A 22394-nucleotide genomic window follows, 5' to 3' on the forward strand; every position below is an offset into this window, starting at 1 on the left:
TCGATCAAGATATCTGCTTATCTCATCATCCAGTATGACCACTGCGGTGCACCCGGTCCCTGCAGAATGCGAGCCGATTGCTTTAGTTACGCTTTTCTATTGATTATAAAGCAGTATGATTCTAATACCTACACGTGTAGTAGAGTCATTGATGATTATATGACTTCCCAGTCTTATATGTGATAAGAAGATTATAAAAAACGAGCTACATGTAATTCTTTTACGGATATTAATTCTATAATTCGCCTTGGATAAGCAGGTATAGGCAAGATAACTATCACAATGTTACTTAATGCCCTTATCGTTTTCATGCATTTGCTCTATCTAAGTACACAATTCATAGGTCCAAGCGAGGAAGGCCCTACTACTTTTTTAAGTCCTGCAACAGAGAGTTGATGTTGATTTTGAAGGATAAAGCTCGGATCTATCGATCGATCAATCAATCACTATTCTTGCGCGTGTTTTCCGCGTCGGTTCAATACAATATGTGGGCTTGCTTCTATATGTGTATGTGCTCTACATGTAGGTTTCTGATTATGTATGCGCTTGCTGTACACATCGGTTTCCTATATTCCATTGGTAGATCTTATAACTTTTTTAAAAAAAAAAAATACAATTACAATAATTAATAAACTAGCTCTTTTATAAGAAATGATATCGCCGCGCAATTGCACGGCCCAATATGCTTGTCCTGATGTGCACACCGTAACACTTTTCAGATTATGAGGATTCTGATATAGAAAACCCATATGCCTCGCCACCCTCAGCCCTACACATAAATGATAAAATAAATCCACAGAAGCAAGCCACCGATGCAAATCCCCAGGCACAGCTCCGCCACCAGACTCCACTCGGAAAAGGAATCATGACCGCAAGCTTTTACGTAGGCAGGTACGGGACATCTATTTAATTACTGTACCTCTCACACGAACCCGCAGATGTGACATCTCACGATCTACTTACTCATACCCCCTAACCGAACTACCCTGCACTGTAGTACTGTGGAGAATATGACGTAAATAACCCTCCCACGCTCCCTTCCCCTGCATTCAAGGCCATCAAAGACACACAGATGGTCTAGGCCAGGCAACCTGCAGACCGGAAGAACAGGTTGCACCCGATCAGCAATGACAAACAGCGATCAACAAGCAACGCCACTGCTGGTGACGCGTATGCTTACCTGGTTGTTCTATTCCGAGAACTGCGAGATGCAGGTACCCGTTTCGATAGGTCAGATGAACATGGTTAGTTTTGGTTTGGAATTCGTATCCATGATGTCTATACATGGTTTTGGTGTGATGGTTAGATGGACAGGGTGAGTACTGGTATGCTATGAACAGATTTGTGTATTGGGTTGTCTAGAGAGGGAGGATTTGGATCATGTACAATATATGGCTTGCAAAGCGATGGGATTTGTAGTTATTCGATTCTGTGATGTATATACCTGTTCATGTACAACGGTACGTAGTACTTGATGACCAGATGAGGCGACGAACTGTTCATGCCCCATTGCTATCATAGAACCATCCCAACTATAGAGATATTACCATCATAGCAGAACATCAAGAAATCCTGTCCATAGACACAACCAAATACCACCATTCCCATTCCCATTCCCATATACTCAACGCGACCAACCCAGAAAGGAAATGCAGAGTACAGATTAAACAAGCATATATTCACCAATAATAAATGCCTATGAAATTATAGAATAGAATATATCCCACGGTATATACAACCCCCCGTCTCACAGTACTCAGCCAGCCCTTGCAATTTACACGCTGGGCCATCCATCCGCCCACTGCAGCTGGTTCCACCCGAATTGGTACTTCTCCTTGGCCAGGCCGATCGTCTTGTCGGCGTAGTGGTAGTAAAGGACGAGGCCGAGGTCTTTGTCGTTGACGATTCCTCTGGTGTGGTGTTAGCATTCTTTCACTTGTTCATGGTTCCTAGAGAGGAATGGAGGTAGGGATGCTTACTGTCCACCAGGTCCGTAGACATTACCGTGACTCTCGAGAAGCGTGGTTCCGCCGCTCTCGAGACAGGACTTGCCGTTCTTGTCGACCTGCATCCATCTCATTAGCTTCTCATCCAAACCAGTCCGAAATTTCACAGGGAAAAAGGGAGAAAACATACAAAACCCCCAGTCCCACTCTCCGACCGACACACAACAACCCGATACTCATTCCCGGGCGCCGGCAAATTCGTCTCATACCCAGCGGCCTTGCCCGCGGACCACGTCAGATAATAATAATCACCGTGCTGAAAGATAAACGTCGCCTCGATATTATGCGTACCCGTCGCATTATACGCAATATTCGTCGGCTCCTGGCTTCCCAGCTTCAGTGGGCTTTCCATCGGCGCCTGGTACAGGTTATGCCAGTAGGAGCCCCAGTTCATGTAACTGGTGTCGGCGATCTTGACCCAGTTGGCGTCGATAGCGTTGTAGGGTTTCTCGGGGGTCGAGGAGAGTCCCGTGGTGCCGTGGTCGGTCCAGCTGCCGACTTCCATGGTGGGGGAGCTGGCGACGCCGATGACAGAGGTTTGCGAGCCGAGGGTCGAGACGGAGTAGTACATGTAGTACTTGTTGTTTTCGTAGTGGACGTCGGGGGCCTATTTTTCGTTCATTCATGTCTTGGTTAGTCGGGGAGGGATTGGGTTGATAGAGGGGAGAGCGGGGAGGGGACAGGGTATACCCAGAGGTTGGTGCTGCCCGGGTGGTCGATGGACGAGCCATTGGGCAATGCGTAGCCGTCGTCTGTCCAGGGACCTTTGATGGAGTCGGCCGAGGCGATGTGTACGCCGCCACCGGTTGCGAAACGGAAGTATTTGCCATCCGAGACGCGCTGGTAGAGACCTGGATCGTGAGTCCAGCAGTCTCCCGAGCAGGCGCCGGGGTTGGAGTAGGCATTGGCCAGGGCCAGGAGGGGAAGGAGAGCGAGCATCTTCATGATGAAAGGGAAAAGAATTACAATTAGGAAGAAATTATAAGGAAAGGAAAGTACTAGAGAAAAGAGAAGAGATGCTGCTGCTGTCTACAATATCCAAAAGATTGGGAATCAGTCGCTCTTATATAGGTTCTACATTCTCTACGTCGAGACATTCTCGCTCCTCCATTCTCGGGCTGTCAATGTAGGAGATGGCAGCGATTGTCCGCATCGGTCACAAGCCTGCACCGACTTGCAGTAGATCATAGAAGAGTGGGGGGGAGGAGAAAGTCTGAATCGAGAGCAGAAATTAGAAAATAATGGCGAGGAGAGGATGACTTGGAGATGCCGCTAATTAGGGTTTGGAAAGGTCACAAAAGGTCGGAGGCACCGCCAGGAACGAGATCCACCCCGGTCGATAAGCGTGGAGAATGGAAAATGGAACATAAGATGGATGGAATGCATCCGGCAACTCTCCACAGAGTCTAGCCTTTTTCATGTTTGTCATTGTGATTTATTCCATTATTTTGATTTGTCCTGCTATCTTCTCCTCTATCCCAATCTCAGGCTACAATTTCCCCCCGTTGTTGACGTGTCACGGCATGGCGTGCTTGCAGAAAGCCTTTCGGCAGACTATCCAGACCTTAATTTTTCGCTCTCTGTCCTGCGTGGTCAGAGCCATAACTCAGACGGAAAATTATTGAGGTATTTTCGGGCATTTATTGAATGATTGTCCCATTATTATCGTCTGACCGAAAGCGTCAAGAGGCGAGAGATGATCATCGCCGAAAACAAACGAGCCAGAGGCCGTTGCTGACCCTCAGGACTGCTCGCTCAGTGCGGAGAAAGCGTTAGACATATCAGATGGTAACATCATTAATATTTAATTCTCCCGCGGGTGGGCGATTAGGATTTTGGTATCGTTGGAAATATTACTTAATGTTTGCATCCTTAGGACCTCCTGGCATCTTGCATCTCGCTAGTTTGGAATGTTGCGAGTCTCCACTCGGTAAATCCCATGTCGATCATCGGGCCAGACGAGAAGGCAGATACTTAGGAGATCATAACTGGGTGCGCGATATTCGGTAGATCTACTTGATCGGAGGCCTACAGAGTAGATTCACTGACTAACAGCTAACAGTCATACTATCTATACTCCCCTCTAAAATAAACAATATACTCCTCACGGCTACCTCAAACACCATCCGTCCTCCACCATTGCGTGCTAGCCGGTCGAATTAAAGATGCAAAAGGACCGGGGTACAGAGGCCTGATCGGAGAATCTATTGGAGGCTAATCCCGGCTTTCATGCATCGTGTTTCGACCAACGACGTCGCAATGCTTGCTGCCCGATTACCTTGGAGAGTCTAGTTTAGTTTATTCCCCACAGCAAACAAAGAGCAGCCCACTTGCCTCTTGGACCGTCCTTTTCTTCTTTTTTGATTTTGCTGGCCCGTTTCCTCCTTGCAGCAGGATGAGCGACCGAGCTTTCGCGAGTCCTTGTCCTTGGCCCGTCAGCTAGCCGGGGGTCAATCAAGTCAACCGGCTTGTCCACGGTCGGAGTCAAGTTTTTGTTTCCTTTTTCTTTTCTTTTTCGTGGCTGTGATCAAGCTACTGTACCTACTCTATACGATCAGGCCGAGAGCCCTAAGCCCCTAGCCAATTCACTAAGAGTCTAGCCAAGGTTAGTTGAAGTAATGAATGAAAGGAGAATGTGACCGTCCGGCCGAGGCGGGTGATCGGGTCTGGATGATATGATGTCATTTGGCTATGCGGGAAGGAGTCCTATTCTGTGGTTTGGAAATTATTTGATTTTACTCGTTGCATTTATTTTACGCTGGTTATTGTGGTGGTGGGAGAAGTCATCCCTTCGTAGGTACTAGTTAGTTGATGTTAGTATAGGGAGGTAGGAAGTAGGGTACAGCAGTCACGAGTCCAGCCAAGCCCGCGGAAAGAAACATCATGGGACAGAAGAAAACAGGAAAGAAAGCAGGAGAAAAAACTAAAAACCCTCATGTTCAGGCACAGGCACAGCGCACGAGGTCTCTTTCAATTTCGGTCTTCATGCAGAATAGTTGCAGATGTCCTTTTTCCCCTCCTCTCATACATACGGTGTACATTTCGGGCGGCTGAATCGTCCGAATGCGGATAGCCCTGGCGTTACAGATGGAGATGGAGATGCGGGATGCGATCGGAATGATCAGGCCTGACTACTCGGTGGGCAGGATATTCTGACTCGGGTGATGGACATGGAGGGGTAAGGAATGTGTGCGGGGATTCTAACGTGAATATTCGTCCACATTCACGTTCATCTTGTCTTTGTCTTGCGACCTACTAGCTACACTCAGGTATACGGCTGGCTGCTATAGTAACAAATGTTGACATTCGGGTTAAGTCAGGTTACGCATCTCAGCCTCAGCCGATTACATCTCTCTTTCTCTCTTCTTTCAACCTACGTAGTTACACTCCGTACTAATTCCCTTCCATACTTTGTGTACGTACACCGAGTACAATACATAGGCACCACAACCAGCCCAAAAGACAACTCTACAACTAAGTAAGCGACTAGAGGATCACATCCCAGCCGGCCATCACCGCATGGAGAACAAGGATAAAGCCCGTCTAAAGTGTTGGCCCGCGCCCGGTCCAGTCCTAAACCAGCACGTCATGGGAGACAATTAACACGGTATGACCTCACTTGCATTAGTCTGGGCTAGTCCAGATATTAGTATCCTGGTTAGTAGTAGTACAGTACCTGTGTACGAAGTAGGTATAGCCGAGTTTAAGAGGTTAGGTATGACCGGGTTCGGTCAGACTAGGTATTGTGTTGGCTGGACGAGAGGATTAATCTACGCGAGAACTTGTACCCCGTAGGTAGAGCCGTAGCCGTCTGACATGGCATGCGTTGGCTACACAGCCTGGGGACGGCAGGGAAGCGACATGAGCAGTTGATACTGAAAACATATAAAGACGAGGCTGTGGACGGACCTGCCGACCGACCGACCGACTACCTGGGCGAGTTGGCTACTGGCGGAGATAGGGAGGGATGTAGATGCAGCCAAGCGACAGGTGGATGGATTCAAGGATTGCACATAATTCTGGCCGTGTCGGGCTGGAGTCAGGCTGACTTGACAGGTCTGAGTTGTTAGTTTGACGGTGCCTGTCGGGCGGTACGGTGTGAGATGCAGTTGACAGTGGGATGCAAGATGTGGAGAATAGAGGACCGAGAGAGTCCGACGTGTTGAGTGGACATCATTGTTGGGTGTAGAGCAGAAGTCAGACAAACAGAGACAAACAGAGAAGCGGCCGGGAATGTAAGTCAGAGTGCCTCAGGCAGCCGCAAACACCCACTAGACTCACTGTGGACATTTCCATACATCATACTGGCAACTCTCAAATCTTCCATCTCCATCCTTCAGATCTCCTACAAATCCACCTAATCCGCGCCACCAGATTACCATCTACGAACCTCGGTTCTCCCACGACGCTCCCCGCTTTTCCCCAGAATTACGCCGACGATCGCTGAGTTAATCCAACGTTGTGCAGAACACAAAAAAAATAACCGAGGATGGACGGTTATTCGGCAGAACGAGAGCGTCTCAAAATGGGCGCTCTCACTGTCCAACCCCGAATTTCCTCGTCTGGATAACGAGACGGAGATTTTTGATCAGAGATGGCTCTAGGTGAGTACCCACGTCTCAGGCGTCGCAATCTTGGTCGAAACCTGCTGACCCCTCCGGAAGTCGCCGCATCGGTAGCAGGCGCGGCAACTTTCGCCGCATACCTCAATGCCAAGTTTCACGTCGCGAAAGACCTCAAGGCCGTGTCGGCCCTCCGAAATGGGGAAAAGGGCTATACGAAGGCAGCGGCGCAGGGGAAGGGCAATGTGTGGTTCTTGTTTGAAGAGGCCGCGGCGCGATATCCGGATATGACGTGCATCTGGACGAGGGAGGCACAGTATACCTATCGCGAGGCCGTGGCGCGGGCGGCTCGGTACGCGCAATTGTTTCGCAGTAAAGGCGTGCAGAAGGGCGACATAGTGGCGTTTTATCTGCAGAATTCGGCGGATTTCTTGATCGCGTGGCTGGCGCTGTTGAGTATCGGATGTGCACCGGCAACGGTCAATTATAACCTCACCGGGGATGCGCTGGTGCATTGTTTGAAGCTCAGCGGCGCGAAGCTGCTACTGGTGGACGAAGATGAGGACTGTCAGGCCCGCGTCGAGGGGTCCAAGACGAGGATCGAGAATGAGCTGGGCATGGAGTGCCTGACGGTCGATGCGACGCTGGAGCCGACTCTCGCCTCTTTCCCCGCGACCGTCCCTGACGACGGAAAGTTGGCTCGCGACATGGCCGCCGAATTTCCCGCGATCCTGCTATATACTTCCGGGACTACCGGCATGCCCAAGGCCTGCGCGTTCACCATGGGAAGGCTATACAGGAGTCTGACGTATCGCCGCGGGTCCGTTAACGACCAGAGCGGACCAGCCGGCGATCGCTGGTATAGCTGTATGCCGCTATACCACGGCACGTCGGCCATCTCGATGATAACCAGTCTCGTCACCGGAGTCGGCGTGGCCGTCGGCAAGAGGTTCAGCGTGCGACACTTCTGGCACGACATCCACGACTCCGAGTCAACGATCTTCGTCTACGTCGGCGAAGTGGCCCGGTATCTACTCGCAGCGCCGCCGTCGCCCTTGGAACGCGAGCATCGCGTACGCTGCATGTACGGCAACGGCCTGCGTCCAGATATCTGGGAGAGGTTCCGTGAGCGATTCGACATCCCGGAGGTCGGCGAGTTCTTCAACAGCACCGAGGGCGTCTTCGGGCTATTCAATTACAACCGGGGACCCTTCTCAGCCGGCAGCGTTGGCCACCACGGACTGCTATTGCGACTACTTCTACGAAACGTATACGTGCCGGTAGCAATTGATCCCAATACCGGCGACGTGCTGCGCGACGAGAAGACCGGGTTCGCCTTGCGACCGTCGCATGAGACGGGCGGCGAGATCTTGGTGAACATCCCCAACGAAGAAGCGTTTCAGGGATACTGGAAGAACGAAGACGCCACGCAGAAGAAATTCCTCCGCGACGTCTTCCGCAAGGGCGATCTGTTCTATCGATCGGGCGATGCGTTGCGACGACAGTCTGACGGACGATGGTATTTCCTTGACCGACTGGGAGATACGTTTCGCTGGAAGAGCGAGAATGTGTAAGTTCATCTGACCAGCAACATACTACACGGCCCATTTCAACCCAATATACTAACCGAAGCAGCGCGACCGCCGAAGTAGCCGAAATCCTCGGCCAATACCCTGGTATCCAAGAAGCCAACGTCTACGGCGTGTTGGTACCTCACCACGAGGGCCGCGCCGGCTGCGCAGCCCTGCAGATCACCCCCGAGGCAAAACCCCAGTTCAACTACGCCGACTTGGCAAGTTTCGCTCGCGCGCGACTGCCCAAATACGCGGTGCCGGTGTTCCTCCGCATCGTAGAAAACCCATCACATATCCACAACCACAAGCAGAACAAGGTGCCGCTGCGCGAAGAGGGCGTCGACCCGGACAAGACAGGGCAGAAGGCACCAGAGGGAGCCGACGATCGGTTCTATTGGCTGCCTCCGGGGGAGTCGGAGTACAAGGAATTTGGGAGGGATGATTGGGGAGAATTGCTGGAAGGGAAGGCGCGGCTGTAGAGTTTCAATGTGTACATTTTCAGACAGAATCCCGAATACATTATGTTTGTTTGTTTCCAACCAACTTATTGATACGTGTGACCAGCAAATATGAGCTGTCAGTCCCCAACCCCCCCTATGGCTGAATTCGCCGAACCCCCCGACGGGCGGCATTCCACCGCTTCAACTACGCTCGCCATGCTCACCCTGACCTCCATCCTGAGCGTGCTTCTTTTCACGTCCATCTTCGACTCAACTACCGCGACATGTCGCTGTTTACCAGGCGATCCATGCTGGCCGGCCCCAGCAACCTGGTCGCAGTTCAACGCCTCCATTTCGGGGCGCCTCATCGCAACAATCCCACTAGGCGCGCCCTGCCATGATCCCAACTACGATGCAGCCAGATGCTCTCAACTTCGCGACGACTGGACCCATCCTCGACTCCAGTTTGTCCCTGTCCTTCCTCTATGAACTGTGCAGCGGCTAAGTGAAACTACAGCTATCAGTCCTCCTCCTCCGTCATGGCTCCCTACTTCGCCAACAACTCCTGCGACCCCTTCCACCCGCCCGGGAAGCCCTGCACGCTAGACAGCTACGTCGCATACGCCGTCAACGCCAGCACCCCGGAACACGTCACCAGAGCCTTACAGTTCGTGCGACAACACAACATCCGCCTTGTCGTCCGCAATACCGGGCATGATTACCTCGGAAGATCGACTGGCGCAGGTGCCCTGGGCGTCTGGATGCACCATCTCAAAGAGATCACCGTCGCCGACTACCGGGACGCTCGGTATACGGGAAAAGCAATCACGGTGGGCGCCGGCGTACTAGCCATCGATGCCTACCAGGCTGCAGATGCGCAGGGCCTACAGATCGTTGGTGGAGAGTGTCCGACCGTGGGACTCGCCGGTGGATATACGCAGGGCGGTGGGCATTCGATGCTATCCTCGAAGTACGGGCTTGCAGCCGATCAGGTCCTGTCTTGGCAGGTGATTACCGGAGAGGGGGAGCTGGTGACGGCCACGCGTGAAACGTATCCGGATCTATATTGGGCGTTGAGTGGTGGTGGCGGAGGAACGTACGGAGTCGTTTGGTCGATGACGGCGAAGGCTTACCCCGACACACCAGTCTCCGGACTGAATATGACGTTCTCCAGGGAAGATGTCGACGAGGAGGAGTTCTATCGTACCGTGTCACGGTTTTATGCCATTTTGCCGGATATTGTCGATGCGGGAGCCATGTGTGTCTGGAGCTTGACCAATACGTCCTTCTCGATCAGCCCACTCACAGGTCCGAATATTCCCGCCACCGAGCTGGTAGACCTACTCAGTCCGTTTACCGATCCTCTTGATGAGGAGGAAATCACTTATACTATCTCGGCCGACGATTTCCCTGGTTATCTTTCCCAGTTCCAGAGCATAATGCCGGACGTGCCCGTGAGCGAGACACAACTCGGCGGCTGGCTGATTCCGCGCGGCATTGTGCAGGATAACATCGAGAACTTCACAGCTGCGGCTCGTCAGATCGTCGAGGACGGAGCGTCCCTTGTCAGCGTCGGACTCAACGTGTCGAAGGCTGTCGCTGGGAACGTGGATAATGCCGTTTTGCCCGCGTGGCGGGATACATTGGTTCACGCCGTGATTTTGACGCCGTGGGAATGGAACGCAGACGAGAAAATGCGTGAGTGGCAGAGAAAAATGACGGACGTTTACGTTCCCCTGTTGAGTCGATTGGCGCCAAATTCGGGGGCTTATATGAATGAGGTTTGCTTTTCTTCCTTCCTTCCTTTGTTTCGTTCGGTTCACTATACTTCTTGAAGTCAGTGGCGGTGCTAACTATCCCAGGCCGATTTCCGACAACCCAACTACCAACGGGCATTCTACGGAGATAGTTATGCCAAGCTGCGAGAGATCAAGAAGAAGTACGACCCGTTCGATGTGTTCTATGCGCCCACAGCCGTTGGATCGGATGAGTGGACCGAGTCGAATACGGGACGCTTGTGTCGTGTAAGTCGTGTATGATCGTATAAACTTGATGTGCCAATAACCTGGGAAGATGGCTGAGTAGACAGGCTAAAGCCGCATTCACATGAACGAGGGCATAATTATAGTTATAATTATTATTAGGTGGTTGTAGAGATGATCTACTCGACTTACTTCAACCATACTTTGTCCCCACACCAGGTATAACGCTGCCATTAAACTCGCATAAAACCTGTCTTATCTTCTTTGCGTTTATCTCATGTCCAATCGAGACCCATGCCATCTCTCTATTATTCAATTACCCTCCAATCTACCATTAAACCCTACCTACCTACTAGTGGGCAACTCCGAGCATCCCCGAGTCTCATGCCTATACATACTTTCCACCACCCTCCATCTCTAAATCTGCCCACACACACCCTACCATGTAGGAAACAGCGGTTTGAAAAGCCACTGCGGCAACCTCCGACCGAACTTAGAAACACAAAATTAGATTAGTCCGCGGCCGCCGTTGTGCCGGTTTTTTGCTTTCTGCTAGCCACAGGCTTCCCCGACGGTCCGGATCCACGGGTTCTCGGTAACTTTCCATACTCCATGATGTCGTCGTCCAGTGTGCGCACATATTCTGTGCGGGCGATTTCCCATTCGGCCGGTAATCTTTGGTGGGAGGTGAAGAAGCTCGTGCGGGGCTTTGGAGGGTGATTGTCTGATCTGAAGTGGTAGATCGTTTTCTTGAGGTGGAGGGGATGGAGCTTCTAAGTAGTCTATTTATACATGAAGTCCTGCAGGGTAAGAGTTGATTCGAATCTGCAGGTTGCATTGCATCTGTTTTTCTACTTACTTTTGCTTGTATTGACTCAGTTGTTTTTGCTGTCATTCGTCTTTTGTCATACAATTGGCCGAGCTAGTTAACTGGTTCGGCTCATCTGCGCGTGTCTTCGTGCCAGCGCAGATTTCCTCAGTGCGCCCAAGCACAGCACAAATTTACCTACCTCCCTCCGTCCCTTATATCCATGCCACCCTCCCTTAAGTTGGTAATAACCACGCATGTATGGCCTGGGTACATAACCTCCACGCCGTCGACCCCAAAAGCCACATCGAACGCGACATCGCCATCTGTTTGATCTTCTCGACCCTGGCGTTCGTGGCGGTCGGCGTGAGATTCTGGATCCGGTTGCAGATGAACCGATTGCCCTGGGCAGATGACTTTGCGGCGTTGTCGAGTGCTGTTTTGGGGGCTGCTTATACCGGGATTGCTGTTGGTCGTGAGTCCATTCCTTTTCTGATTTATCTTCTGTCGGGTTTGGCCTCGGATAGGGTGGTGGGTAGAAGCTAATCAATATGCCTATGTTCTAGAAACGCGATGGGGTCTAGGGACCAGCGCTGCTTATTTTCCTGTTGAGAATGCGGTGCCGTTTTCAAAGGTTAGTTCTTCCATTTCGTTTCTATTGTCATGTACTGGGCTAAATGGATAGGTTCAATATGCCGGCGGCCCGGTCTACACGCTCGCTCTCCTCGGGTTCAAAGTCTCCTTGCTGGCGTCGTATCTCCGCATCGGGGGCTTCATTCGACCCTACAAGGTGGTTATCGTCGTTGTGATCATCGCCGTCGTGTGTAACCAAATGATCTTTACGTGCTTGTTGTTGTTTGCTTGTAGTCCAGTATGTCTCCTCGTCGGTTGTGTAATTCTATGATAACAGATGAACTGACGGGTTGCAGATCCAAAAACAGTGGGATATGATGGTCCCCGGGAATTGCATCAACACTATCGCTTCTTATTACGGTATCTCCTCTCTGTCTGACAGAAGATAGGACTAGGCTAACTGCGCAGCCCTGGCGGGAACTAGTCTCGGCTTCGACTTGATCATCATCGCGCTGCCATTGCCGGTGCTGTGGCGGTTGCATTTAAGGTTGAGACAGAGGGTATGTATCATCTCGATCTCTCTTTCTACTTGATCGAAAGCAAATATACTGATCAAGTGAAAGATCGCCCTCGTAGCCATCTACGCCCTCGGATTCTTCATCACCGTCATCCAAATCATCCGCATCTTCACCATCAAAGCCCTAGAGACCTACACGGACAGCGAACCGATCGTGATGTGGTCCAGCGTGGAGATAAGTCTTGGTGTTCGTCCTTTCTCGCCGTCCATTCATCATCTCAACACAAGCTCAACATAGGTCTAGGTAATCATCTCCTGCGTCCCCACCTACGGCACATACTTCCACACCTTCGCGACAAACGTCAACGCCTACTGGCGCCGACACAGCAGCACCTTCACGTGGAAGTCGGATCGATCGAATTCGCACAGCGGGCCTAGTGGGAATGGGAAGGAGAATTCACATTCGAAACGGAGCTCGAACTCAGGCTCGCAAGGTACGACGCATACTACTGCCACGACTACGACGATTGGGAGTGGTGGGTCGAGGAAGGAGAGGGATACTATGGTGCCGGAGATGGGGTTGGCGAGTTTTGACTGTAATGAGTTTGTTTAAGAGTGGTGTTTGGCGTTTTGGGGGTTGGTTCTGGGATGGGACGGGATTGGAGTTATTCTCTTGTTTAACCTTTGGTTTTATATTATCTTGTTTTAGGAGTTCGATCTGGGAAGATTCGGTACTGCAAGAATGTCGACGATAGTGCTAGTGTTTGAATGCCTGAGGCGACAACTATGCCAAGCATTTCTCCTCTTTCTCCGCTCTTTCCTGTCTCTTCTTCCTCCTACATTCCACTGTTCAACATCATCTCACTCAGTTGACTCCATCAATTTATTCCAATAGTCACAACTCGGTACATCCACATACCAACATACAACAGGCGAGGAGCAGCTCGAATGCCAGAATCTCAATTACAAGGAGAAACCGCCATTTCTTATTGCGAGGGCAAATGAGACACAGCGGGCCCCACAGAAGAAAAGAATGTCCAATGTCCCAATCTGTCAAGAAAATTGTCGATTCATGCGAGATTTGGGCTGTAGATCTTCTACACCGCTATGTGATGTATCCCTTCTGTCTCAACTCGACTGCCCAGGAATAAGGTTCGTAATCCCCTCGTGCAGGTACTCCGTACTCCGTAACGACTGTACACCTGCTGTCTCGGGATGATAGAACATATGACTTGCTAACTTGGAATCTAGATCCGGCAGTACCATGATAGTAATGTCGGCCAATATAATTCCTGAAATTCGTGTCTGAGCTTCTACTGAGGTTTGATCCCTGCACTCCCAGTCAGCCGAGCACTTGCGGTGTAACCAGCAGCCATGCAGAGCCAGATAGTAAGTGCTCCTTGCATGAAACGAGGAATCAGATTGACCTGTCCTGGGGTTAGGTTTAGGCATGGGGTGTGAGGATCTAATATGTAGGGATGTGTCCCTGCACTTGCGAGGGAAGTTCATCGCGATGAGGCAGTAGTTCAATCCATTTCCTCCATTCCGTCGTTTCAGTAGATATTGCCAGTTGCGAAAAGATGGACAATCCTAATGAGAAACCCTCTTCGACATCAGGGTCTACTATCCCAAGTAAGTAGACTAACTCCCTTCTCCTTGTTGTTCGTTCAAGATTTCAAATGCTAAGATACCCAGACGAAGATGAGAGCCTCCTCCCCCCCATCGCCATTGTCGGCATGGCGCTTCGCCTCCCCGGAGACATATCTACACCCTCATCTTTCTGGTCCCTACTCATGAACAAAACCGACACGTCAGGCCCCATCCCCTCGGACCGATACAACATTGATGCCTTCCACTCGCCCACCAAGCCCGGCATGGTACGTCCGCAGCGCGGCCACTTCCTGTCTCAGGACTATGTGAACCAGATCGACGCCTCGGTCTTCCAGGTAGCCGGGTACGAGGCTTCGCATCTAGACCCGCAGCAGACACTACTAATGGAGGTTGTCTGGGAGTGTATGGAGAGCGCGGGGCAGACCGAGTGGCGTGGACGGGAGATCGGGTGCTATGTTGGCGTGTTTGGGGAGGATTGGAATGATTTGAAAGCAAAGGAAACGGGGGAACTGTCGAGAGCGCATGTGTTTGCGGCGGGCGGGTTTGCATTGTCGAATCGCGTGAGCTACCAGTTCGATCTAAGAGGTCCAAGGTATCCTCTTTCCCTCCCCACTGTCCCCTCACTTGATTGGGAGTGTCGGGGGTCGATTACGGGTTGCTAATCTGAGTATGATGAACTAAAGTGCCACTATTCAAACCGCCTGCTCGTCCTCCCTGACGGCCGTCCACGAAGCCTGTCAAGCGCTATACACGCGCAGCTGCGAATCTGCCATCGTCGCAGGAACCAACATGATCCTGACCCCCACGATGACGATCACGATGTCCGACAACCGAGTCCTCTCGCCTGATGGACGATGCAAGACCTTCGACGCCAACGCGGATGGCTATGCGCGCGGTGAGGCCGCCAATGCGGTGTTCCTGAAACGATTGGACGACGCGGTGCGAGACGGCGATCCCATCCGCGGCGTGATTCGGTCCACGGCGGCCAACTACGATGGACACAGTAGTCGCATCTTTGCACCAGATGTGCACAGCCAAGAGAGAGTAATTCGGCAGGCGTATTCGCGCGCTGGGATCACGGACATCGCCCAGACCGCGTTTGTTGAGTGTCATGGTACCGGGACTAGGACGGGAGATATGGTTGAGGCGACGGCGGTGGCGAGGGCATTCAAGTCCGAGGAGTTGTATCTGGGGGCGGTATGTTTGCGTCTGTCTCTGTTTGTGTGGACATCAGGGGAAGCTGAGATATATGGAACAGGTCAAACCGAATGTTGGGCATGGTGAAGGCGCGTCGGGATTGACGGGGCTGATTAAAGCCGTGTTGGCGTTGGAAAATCGTATCATCCCGCCGAATATTCATTTTGAGACTCCGAATCCGAAGAGTAAGTCTCTGCTTCCAGAGGATGGGCAATGCTAACGAAGGAACGGTGTAGTTCCCTTCAACAAGGGTTTGCGTGTCCCCGTAGATCCTGTTCCGTGGCCGTCGAATCGGAAGGAGCGAGTTAGCGTGAACTGCTTCGGCGTCGGAGGGTCAAACGCTCACGTATGCTGCATGACCCATCCGATTCTTTCAAAGCTGACAGTATAGGTTATCGTGGAATCGGCATCGTCGCTGAAGGCAATCGAGCCTCCCTCAAACGCACGGGCTCGCTTGTTGGTGACCTCTGCATATAGCGAGGCATCGCTGCACCGACGAATCTCTGATCTCCAGGCGTATCTTAAGCAGAATCCGAAAGGAGTTCAAGATCTGGCATATACCCTTGGAGTGAAACGAGACCATTTGTCTCATCGAGCTTTCATGATTGCAAACGAAGATGGGACACTGGAAGAACCTATTCTATCCAAACCTGTCGCTCCGTCGTCGATTGTATTTGCTTTCACCGGTCAAGGAACTCAGTGGCCGGGGATGGCGAAGGAGCTCGTTCAGTCCGTCGAGTCATTCCGTGCGGATATTAGGAAGATGGACCAGATTCTCAAGACGTTGCCGGACCCCCCGGCTTGGGATATAGAAGGTAAACGCAACCTCTCTGCCAAGCGACCGACTGTGCTAATACAACCTAGATGAGCTACTTCGTCTCGGCACTTCTCACCGCGCTAGCAAGGCCGAATTATCGCAGACTCTTTGTGCCGCCGTTCAAATCGCATTAACCAATCTGTTCTCGGCATGGAGAATCCGTCCGTCCGCCGTAGTAGGCCATTCCAGCGGCGAGATTGCGGCTGCATACGCGGCGGGTGCGATTCCTATCGAGTCGGCTATAATCATTGCATACTATCGCGGACAGGTTGCCAAGTCGAGTACCAGACTAGGAGGGATGGTGGTGGTTGGGCTGGGTCCGGAGATAGCTAAACATTACCTTGTTGACGGAGTGGTTATAGCGTGTGAAAATAGTCCCCAGAGTGTTAATTTATCTGGGGACAAGGATAAGTTGGATGCGGTGCTGGAAACCATCCTGACCGAGCACCCGGAAACATTCTACAAAAAACTACCTGTCGAGGTGGCATACCATTCACGTCTGTTTCCCCCATCCTTTCATGCCCGTCTGATCTAACATCATCTAGCCCACATGGCCGATCTGGGACACACTTACGAGGCCTCCATCCGCCCTCATATCTCGACCACTACAACCACCAGCGGGATTCCCATGTACTCCACCGTGACCGGGCAATCCCTACGTTTCACCGACTTGGATGCTGCATACTGGCGACGCAACCTTGAGTCACCCGTTCTTTTCGCCTCAGCCGTGGGTAATCTGCTGGACGCACAGACGACAGATCCCGAACCAACCCTCTTCCTCGAGATTGGCGCACACCCAGCTCTCTCTTCTCCTCTCCGCCAAATCTCCTCTGATCTCAAAAAGCCCATCTCCCACATCGCCACCCTCAGCCGACACACTGACCAACACCTCTGCATCCTCCAATCCGCCGGACACATATACCTCGCAAATCACATCCCATCGTTCTCGACTCTCAATGGCTCCGGCACCACTTTGTCCGATCTTCCCATCTACCCCTGGGACCGCCGGAATTTCAACCGCCAAGAAAGCCGACTGACACGCAACTGGCGATTCCGCAAACACGTACCCCACGAGCTGCTTGGCTCGCGGACACTGGAATCCACGGACTTAGAGCCGTCGTGGCGGAATTTGCTTCGCGCGTCGGCCGTTGCCTGGCTTTCGGATCATCATGTCTTAGGGGACATCGTGTTTCCGGCGGCCGGGTACATCGCCATGATTGCGGAGGCAGTTCGCCAGGTCTCAGGCTCTGGGGACAGTAGCAGTCAGGGGTGTTGGATCCAGCACCTGGTGATTAAGACGCCATTGACGCTGAGTACGAAGGGTGCTATGGTGGAGGTGGTCACCTCGTTCAAGCCAGTGCGGTATAGCGATCGCGTCGAATCAGAGTGGTGGGAGGTGACGGTCGCTTCTTTCAACGGGACTACGTGGACGAGGCATTGCGTTGCGCAGGTTCAGAGCGAGGAGGCTGGTGACGGTGGTTGGAGTGGTCATACCCTCTCGACTGAGAAGATTGGAAGACTTCCCCGTCCTGTCGCCCCGGAATCCTGGTATCGCACGCTAAAGAGCGTCGGCCTGCAGTACGGCCCCCAGTTCCAGCTTCTAGAAGACATCACCACCCATCCGATAGAATACGTCGCGAATGCCTCCGTCCGCAAGGAGCCCTTTCACGCTGAGTACCCTGTCCACCCAACAGTCATTGACCAATGTCTTCAGCTTGCTGGACTAGCATCGTGTCGGGGCCGAACAACACTAATTGATGGCGTCGCCATCCCGGCGTTTATTGAGAGCTTGTACGTTGGCAGTGTGCAGGAAGGCGAGATTATGTTGGCACAGACGAAGGGTTCTTCGGTTGTCGGGACACATGCGAAATGCGATGCACGGTTGATGACAGGCGAGACGACGGCGCTGTCGGTGCAGGGCGCGGTGATCGTGCAGTTGGATCGGGGTAGGCTGGAAGAAACGCGTCCTTTAGCGTCCCACATTGAATGGAGGCCGGATGCGGATTTAGTATCTACAAAGGAACTTGTGGACTGCGAGATAGGCGAGCCAAGGGTTCTGATGGATAGATTATCTGCTCTGTCAGTCATTCAGATTAACAGGGCTATCCGGGATGTGACGCCTATTCCTCAACATGAGGAATACAAACGATGGGTCTGCGAAACAGTCGAGGATGACCGGAAGGCCATAACCCCTGAGGCACAGGAATGGTCTACATTGGATGATACGGCCCTACAGTGCCTTCGCGACGGACTGAGTGCAAAGCTGAAGACCCACGGCCAGGAAGAGATCTCTGGCCTCAGTGCAAGTATTGTCGAAGCTTGCGCCAACATCCTGCGCGGGACGGTTGATGTGGCCCAATTCGTGTCAGAAGAGAGCCTCGTGCAGGTCCATGAATATACGGCGTCATCTGAGGCAGTAACTCAACTTCTTAGTCTGATGCGCCATACAAATCCCCGACTGCGCGTTCTCGACATCGGGAGTGGTTCGGCTAGATTGACATCGTGTGTCTTGAAAGCGCTTACATCGGAAGAAGGGCGATGCTGGTCAAAGTACACTTGGACTGATATGTCTACTGTCGCCGTCGAAGCTGCACAAGAAAGATATGGTGACGAGGTAGAGTGTTGTCTGTTTGATGTCGCGCAGGACCCGACGGTGCAGGGATTGCAGGATTTTGGATACGATATTGTTATCGTGTCGAATGTAAGACTTTTTAATCCGATTTCATGGGGAACTTGAGAGCCCAGTACTAATACATGCAGGCCTTGCGCACAATCCCGCAGCTCAATGCTGCTCTCCCAAACATCAAGACGCTGCTGGTGCCGGGAGGGACAATTGTGATGCAGGAGATGTCTCGTATGTTCTGGCCTTCAACCTCTTCAACATTTACTAACAGGGCAGACATTACAATGATGAACTATATTACGGTATTTTAAGCATATATGCAACTTTGCGTGAAGCTAACTCCAGTAGGGTCTTCTTCCCCAGTCGGAAATCACGAATGCAGGCTCTCTGTCGACATCGGAGTGGAACTCCTCCCTAGAAACTGCTGGATTTGAGGATGTCAATACAATTGAATTTGACCGCTCATCCCAACGGCACATCATCGCAAAGGTCCCACAGCCTGCTCTCGAACCGACATCAATAGACATTCTCGTACCCGACAGTCCGCGTCATCCCTGGCATAAATCCATAGAGTCTGTCCTATCGGACAGAGGATTCACCGTGCAGACTCACACCCTCGATCAAGCCGTCGCCAAGAACACCCTTGTGATCTCCCTCCTCGATCTTGACGGGCCCTTCTTCAAATCCATGACGGCAGATCAACTCTCTGCTCTACAAACTCTCCTTGCCTCCACCCCTCGCATTCTCTGGGTTACGCACTCCGCTCAGGTGAAATCCGCAAACCCGGACTTTGGACTAGTTCTCGGGGCCGCGCGGTGCATTCGACAGGAAACTGGCGTCTCCTTTGCCACAGTGGAGGTGGATGCATTCACCCCTTCGGCACTGGACGCCGTGTTGAGCGTACAGGAGAAATTCCGTCGGCAGCAGAGCCAAGATGATCTGGATGCGAAAGAATACGAGTTTGCCGTTCACGACGGAGTCGTCTACACGGGACGCTACCACTGGACTTCGCTCACGGATATGTTGAATGCCCAGCCGGAGCAGGGCTCGTCGCTGAAGCTGGACATCGCGACCTACGGCGCCATCGGATCTTTGGGCTGGGTGCCTGATCAGATAGATTCCCTTGGTGCCGACGATGTTGAAGTGGATATTCGATACGTGGGATTAAACTTTCGAGTATGTCCACTCCAAACTCTCTCTTTTCCTTCTATCCCCTGGCTGATATTGACATGTCCAGGATATCATGATTTCTCTAGGCGTTGTGGCGAACAGAGAGGAACTGGGCATCGAGTGCAGTGGCATCGTTACCCGTACCGGCACGAACGTTCGGCACCTGCATCGAGGCCAAAAAGTCGGCGTTCTCTATCCTGGCGTGTTTCGCTCGCGCAAGGTCGTACCGGCGCATGCGTGCTCAGAGATCCCAGCTACAATGTCGCTGGACGATGCGGCAGGGGTCATGGTGATATTTAATACGGTGATGTACTCGCTTACGGAGGTGGGGCGGTTACGCAAGGGACAGGTGAGTCTTTGGCCTGAAGTCAGCGGGATAAAGGAGGGGAAAAGCTGTTAACTGTGAGTAAATGACAGTCTATTCTGATTCAGGCCGCTTGCGGTGGTGTTGGCCTTGCAGCCGTCCAACTCTGTCAGACCATTGGGGCCGAGGTATGTCTTCCTTGGCATCTTCAAGATGGTTGTTCTGCACTAACAGAAGAAATCAGATTTACTGTACCGTCGGCAGCGAGAAGAAGGCCCAGTACCTTATCGAAACATTTGGTATCCCGCGCCATCGCATATTCAACTCCCGCGACGCGTCCTTCCTGCAGGGGGTTATGCGCGAGACCAAGGGAGAAGGTGTGGATATTGTTCTCAATTCGCTCAGTGGTCCTCTCCTCCACGCTTCCTGGCAGTGTGTAGCACAATTTGGAAAGATGATTGAGCTGGGTAAGAGAGATTTCCTGGAACATGGCATGCTCCGAATGGATTTGTTCGGAGGGAATCGAACTTTCATCGGGGTTGACTTGTTTGAGCTGGCGAAGAAGCCGGGTTTGATCGCAGGGTTAGTTGAGTTTATATCTTACAGGTCGAGCGCGGATGTGCTAATCATGGGTAGACTGTACGATCAAATTCTCGAGCTCTTTCAAGAAGATAAACTGCAGCCCGTCCGACCATTGAAAGTGATGCCCGCGGCAGAGGTCGAGCAGGCTTTTAGGCATCTGCAGCAGGGTTTGCATATGGGCAAGATTGTCGTGCAGATCCCCGAAAGCACTGCCTCATTGCAGGTCGCTAAGTCTCGTCAGTCGGTCATATTCGACCCCGACGCCGCCTATCTGCTCGTGGGTGGACTCGGGGGAATTGGTCGCTCTATCGCAACGTGGATGGTCGAGCACGGCGCAAAACACTTGATCTTTCTCTCTCGTTCGGCCGGCCAGTCGGCAAATGATCAGGACTTCCTGCACGAGCTTCATGTGCAAGGGTGCGATGCTCGCGCCGTAAAGGGAGATGTATCGATCCTGGCCGACGTTCAGCGTGCAGTCGATGGCAGCTCTCATCCCATCCGAGGAATGCTTCAACTATCCATGCTGACCCGCGTACGGTCCCTCCCCTAGTCATCTTCGACGTCTCATGCTAATCACTGTATCCAGGACCAATTCGTTCGCGACCTCACCTATACTAACTGGACCACCGGCCTCGCCTCCAAAGTGACCGGTACCTGGAATCTGCACCACGCGCTCCAGGCCTCACCACTGTCCTTCTTTGTCCTTTGCAGCTCCATCGCCGGTATTATGGGCAGCCCAGGCCAAATGAACTACGCGGCCGCCAACACATTCCTCAACTCATTCACGCAATTTCGGCTGCAACAAAACCTGCCCGCCTCGGTCGTCAGCCTCGGGGGCGTCGACGACATCGGCTTCCTAGCGACCCAGAATACCCGCGTGAGGGACAACATGCGCGCCGCCTCCGTGCGCATGTTGCAGGAACACGAGGTCCTCGACGCCTTCGAGGTTGCCATAACAGGCCGCGCCATGCCCCTGCCGTCTATCTCACGAGAGTCTCTCATTCCGCAGGAACTCGTCATCGGGATGAGCAGCACCAAAGCCCTCTCGGATCCCACTGTGCGTCCCCTCTGGGGCAACGACGCGCGGTTCTTGCACTACCGCGACGCGATGACCCCTGCCTCAAACGAGCGAACCATGGCGCCCATGAACGCCGTCCGCCAGCTAATCGCCGACACGAGAATCCGGATCGCAGCGGCGCGGTCCGCATCTGCATCCACGTCCCACCTCCCAACGGGTGGCTCTGGCGCCCTATCTAGTGATGGCAGTGATCCCCTCGAGGCGCAATTCACGCCCGCCCGCCGCGCTACAATCCGCAAAGCCGTGTTAGACGGGATCCAGGCGTTCTCAATCTTCGGCGAGGACCTGGACAATGAGGCACTTGGCAAGATGCAGATTGACTCGTTGATGACGATCGAATTGAAGAATTGGTTTAAGAGACATTTAGGGCTAGAAGTGAGTATTGGAGATGTGGCAGCGGCTGGGACATTGGGTGGTTTAGAAAATGTGGTGGTTCGGGCGCTTCTAGCGGAGAACCCGCGATGATGATTTATATATCGAAGGGAGGATTAGAGAGTCAAATTTGAGAACTTGAATTTCCGAATGATCGGCAAGTTAGGAGCAAATACAA

The 22394-nt window shown here is 52.4% G+C and overlaps 6 protein-coding genes across 6 annotated transcripts; 5 read left to right on the forward strand and 1 right to left on the reverse strand.

The window, feature by feature from the left end:
- Positions 1-1679: 1679 nt before the first annotated feature.
- Positions 1680-2951, reverse strand: LDX57_009095 (arabinan endo-1,5-alpha-L-arabinosidase; the record flags this gene model as incomplete). The annotated part of the gene is made up of 4 exons (XM_046090817.1): positions 1680-1910; positions 1980-2065; positions 2137-2613; positions 2697-2951. 4 exons carry the CDS (start codon positions 2949-2951, stop codon positions 1775-1777), a joined length of 954 nt encoding a protein of 317 aa, XP_045946792.1. The 3' UTR covers positions 1680-1774.
- A 3649-nt stretch (positions 2952-6600) lies between these two features.
- Positions 6601-8649, forward strand: LDX57_009096 (putative very-long-chain acyl-CoA synthetase family protein (CefD1); the record flags this gene model as incomplete). Its single annotated transcript, XM_046090818.1, has 3 exons — positions 6601-6610; positions 6671-8138; positions 8204-8649. 3 exons carry the CDS (start codon positions 6601-6603, stop codon positions 8619-8621), a joined length of 1896 nt encoding a protein of 631 aa, XP_045946793.1. The 3' UTR covers positions 8622-8649.
- Positions 8650-8711: 62 nt separating this feature from the next.
- LDX57_009097 (uncharacterized protein) lies at positions 8712-9071 on the forward strand (the record flags this gene model as incomplete). Its single annotated transcript, XM_046090819.1, has 1 exon — positions 8712-9071. The coding sequence occupies one exon, from the start codon at positions 8712-8714 to the stop codon at positions 9069-9071; it is 360 nt and encodes a 119-aa protein (XP_045946794.1).
- A 50-nt stretch (positions 9072-9121) lies between these two features.
- On the forward strand, positions 9122-10621 carry LDX57_009098 (FAD-dependent oxidoreductase; the record flags this gene model as incomplete). Its single annotated transcript, XM_046090820.1, has 2 exons — positions 9122-10363; positions 10445-10621. 2 exons carry the CDS (start codon positions 9122-9124, stop codon positions 10619-10621), a joined length of 1419 nt encoding a protein of 472 aa, XP_045946795.1.
- Positions 10622-11633: 1012 nt separating this feature from the next.
- Positions 11634-13075, forward strand: LDX57_009099 (putative integral membrane protein (Pth11); the record flags this gene model as incomplete). Its single annotated transcript, XM_046090821.1, has 7 exons — positions 11634-11847; positions 11939-12006; positions 12058-12243; positions 12302-12365; positions 12414-12505; positions 12569-12709; positions 12767-13075. The coding sequence occupies 7 exons, from the start codon at positions 11634-11636 to the stop codon at positions 13073-13075; spliced, it is 1074 nt and encodes a 357-aa protein (XP_045946796.1).
- Positions 13076-14042: 967 nt separating this feature from the next.
- Positions 14043-22309, forward strand: LDX57_009100 (uncharacterized protein; the record flags this gene model as incomplete). The annotated part of the gene is made up of 16 exons (XM_046090822.1): positions 14043-14094; positions 14158-14665; positions 14757-15270; positions 15332-15455; positions 15507-15616; positions 15662-16085; positions 16135-16584; positions 16633-18788; positions 18848-18941; positions 18987-19012; positions 19059-19886; positions 19948-20229; positions 20298-20372; positions 20429-20766; positions 20821-21298; positions 21353-22309. 16 exons carry the CDS (start codon positions 14043-14045, stop codon positions 22307-22309), a joined length of 7416 nt encoding a protein of 2471 aa, XP_045946797.1.
- Between the last annotated feature and the right edge of the window lie 85 nt (positions 22310-22394).

The sequence above is a fragment of the Aspergillus melleus genome, assembly GCF_016097325.1.
Source record: "Aspergillus melleus strain CBS 546.65 chromosome Unknown contig5, whole genome shotgun sequence".
NCBI classification, from domain to species: domain Eukaryota; kingdom Fungi; phylum Ascomycota; class Eurotiomycetes; order Eurotiales; family Aspergillaceae; genus Aspergillus; species Aspergillus melleus.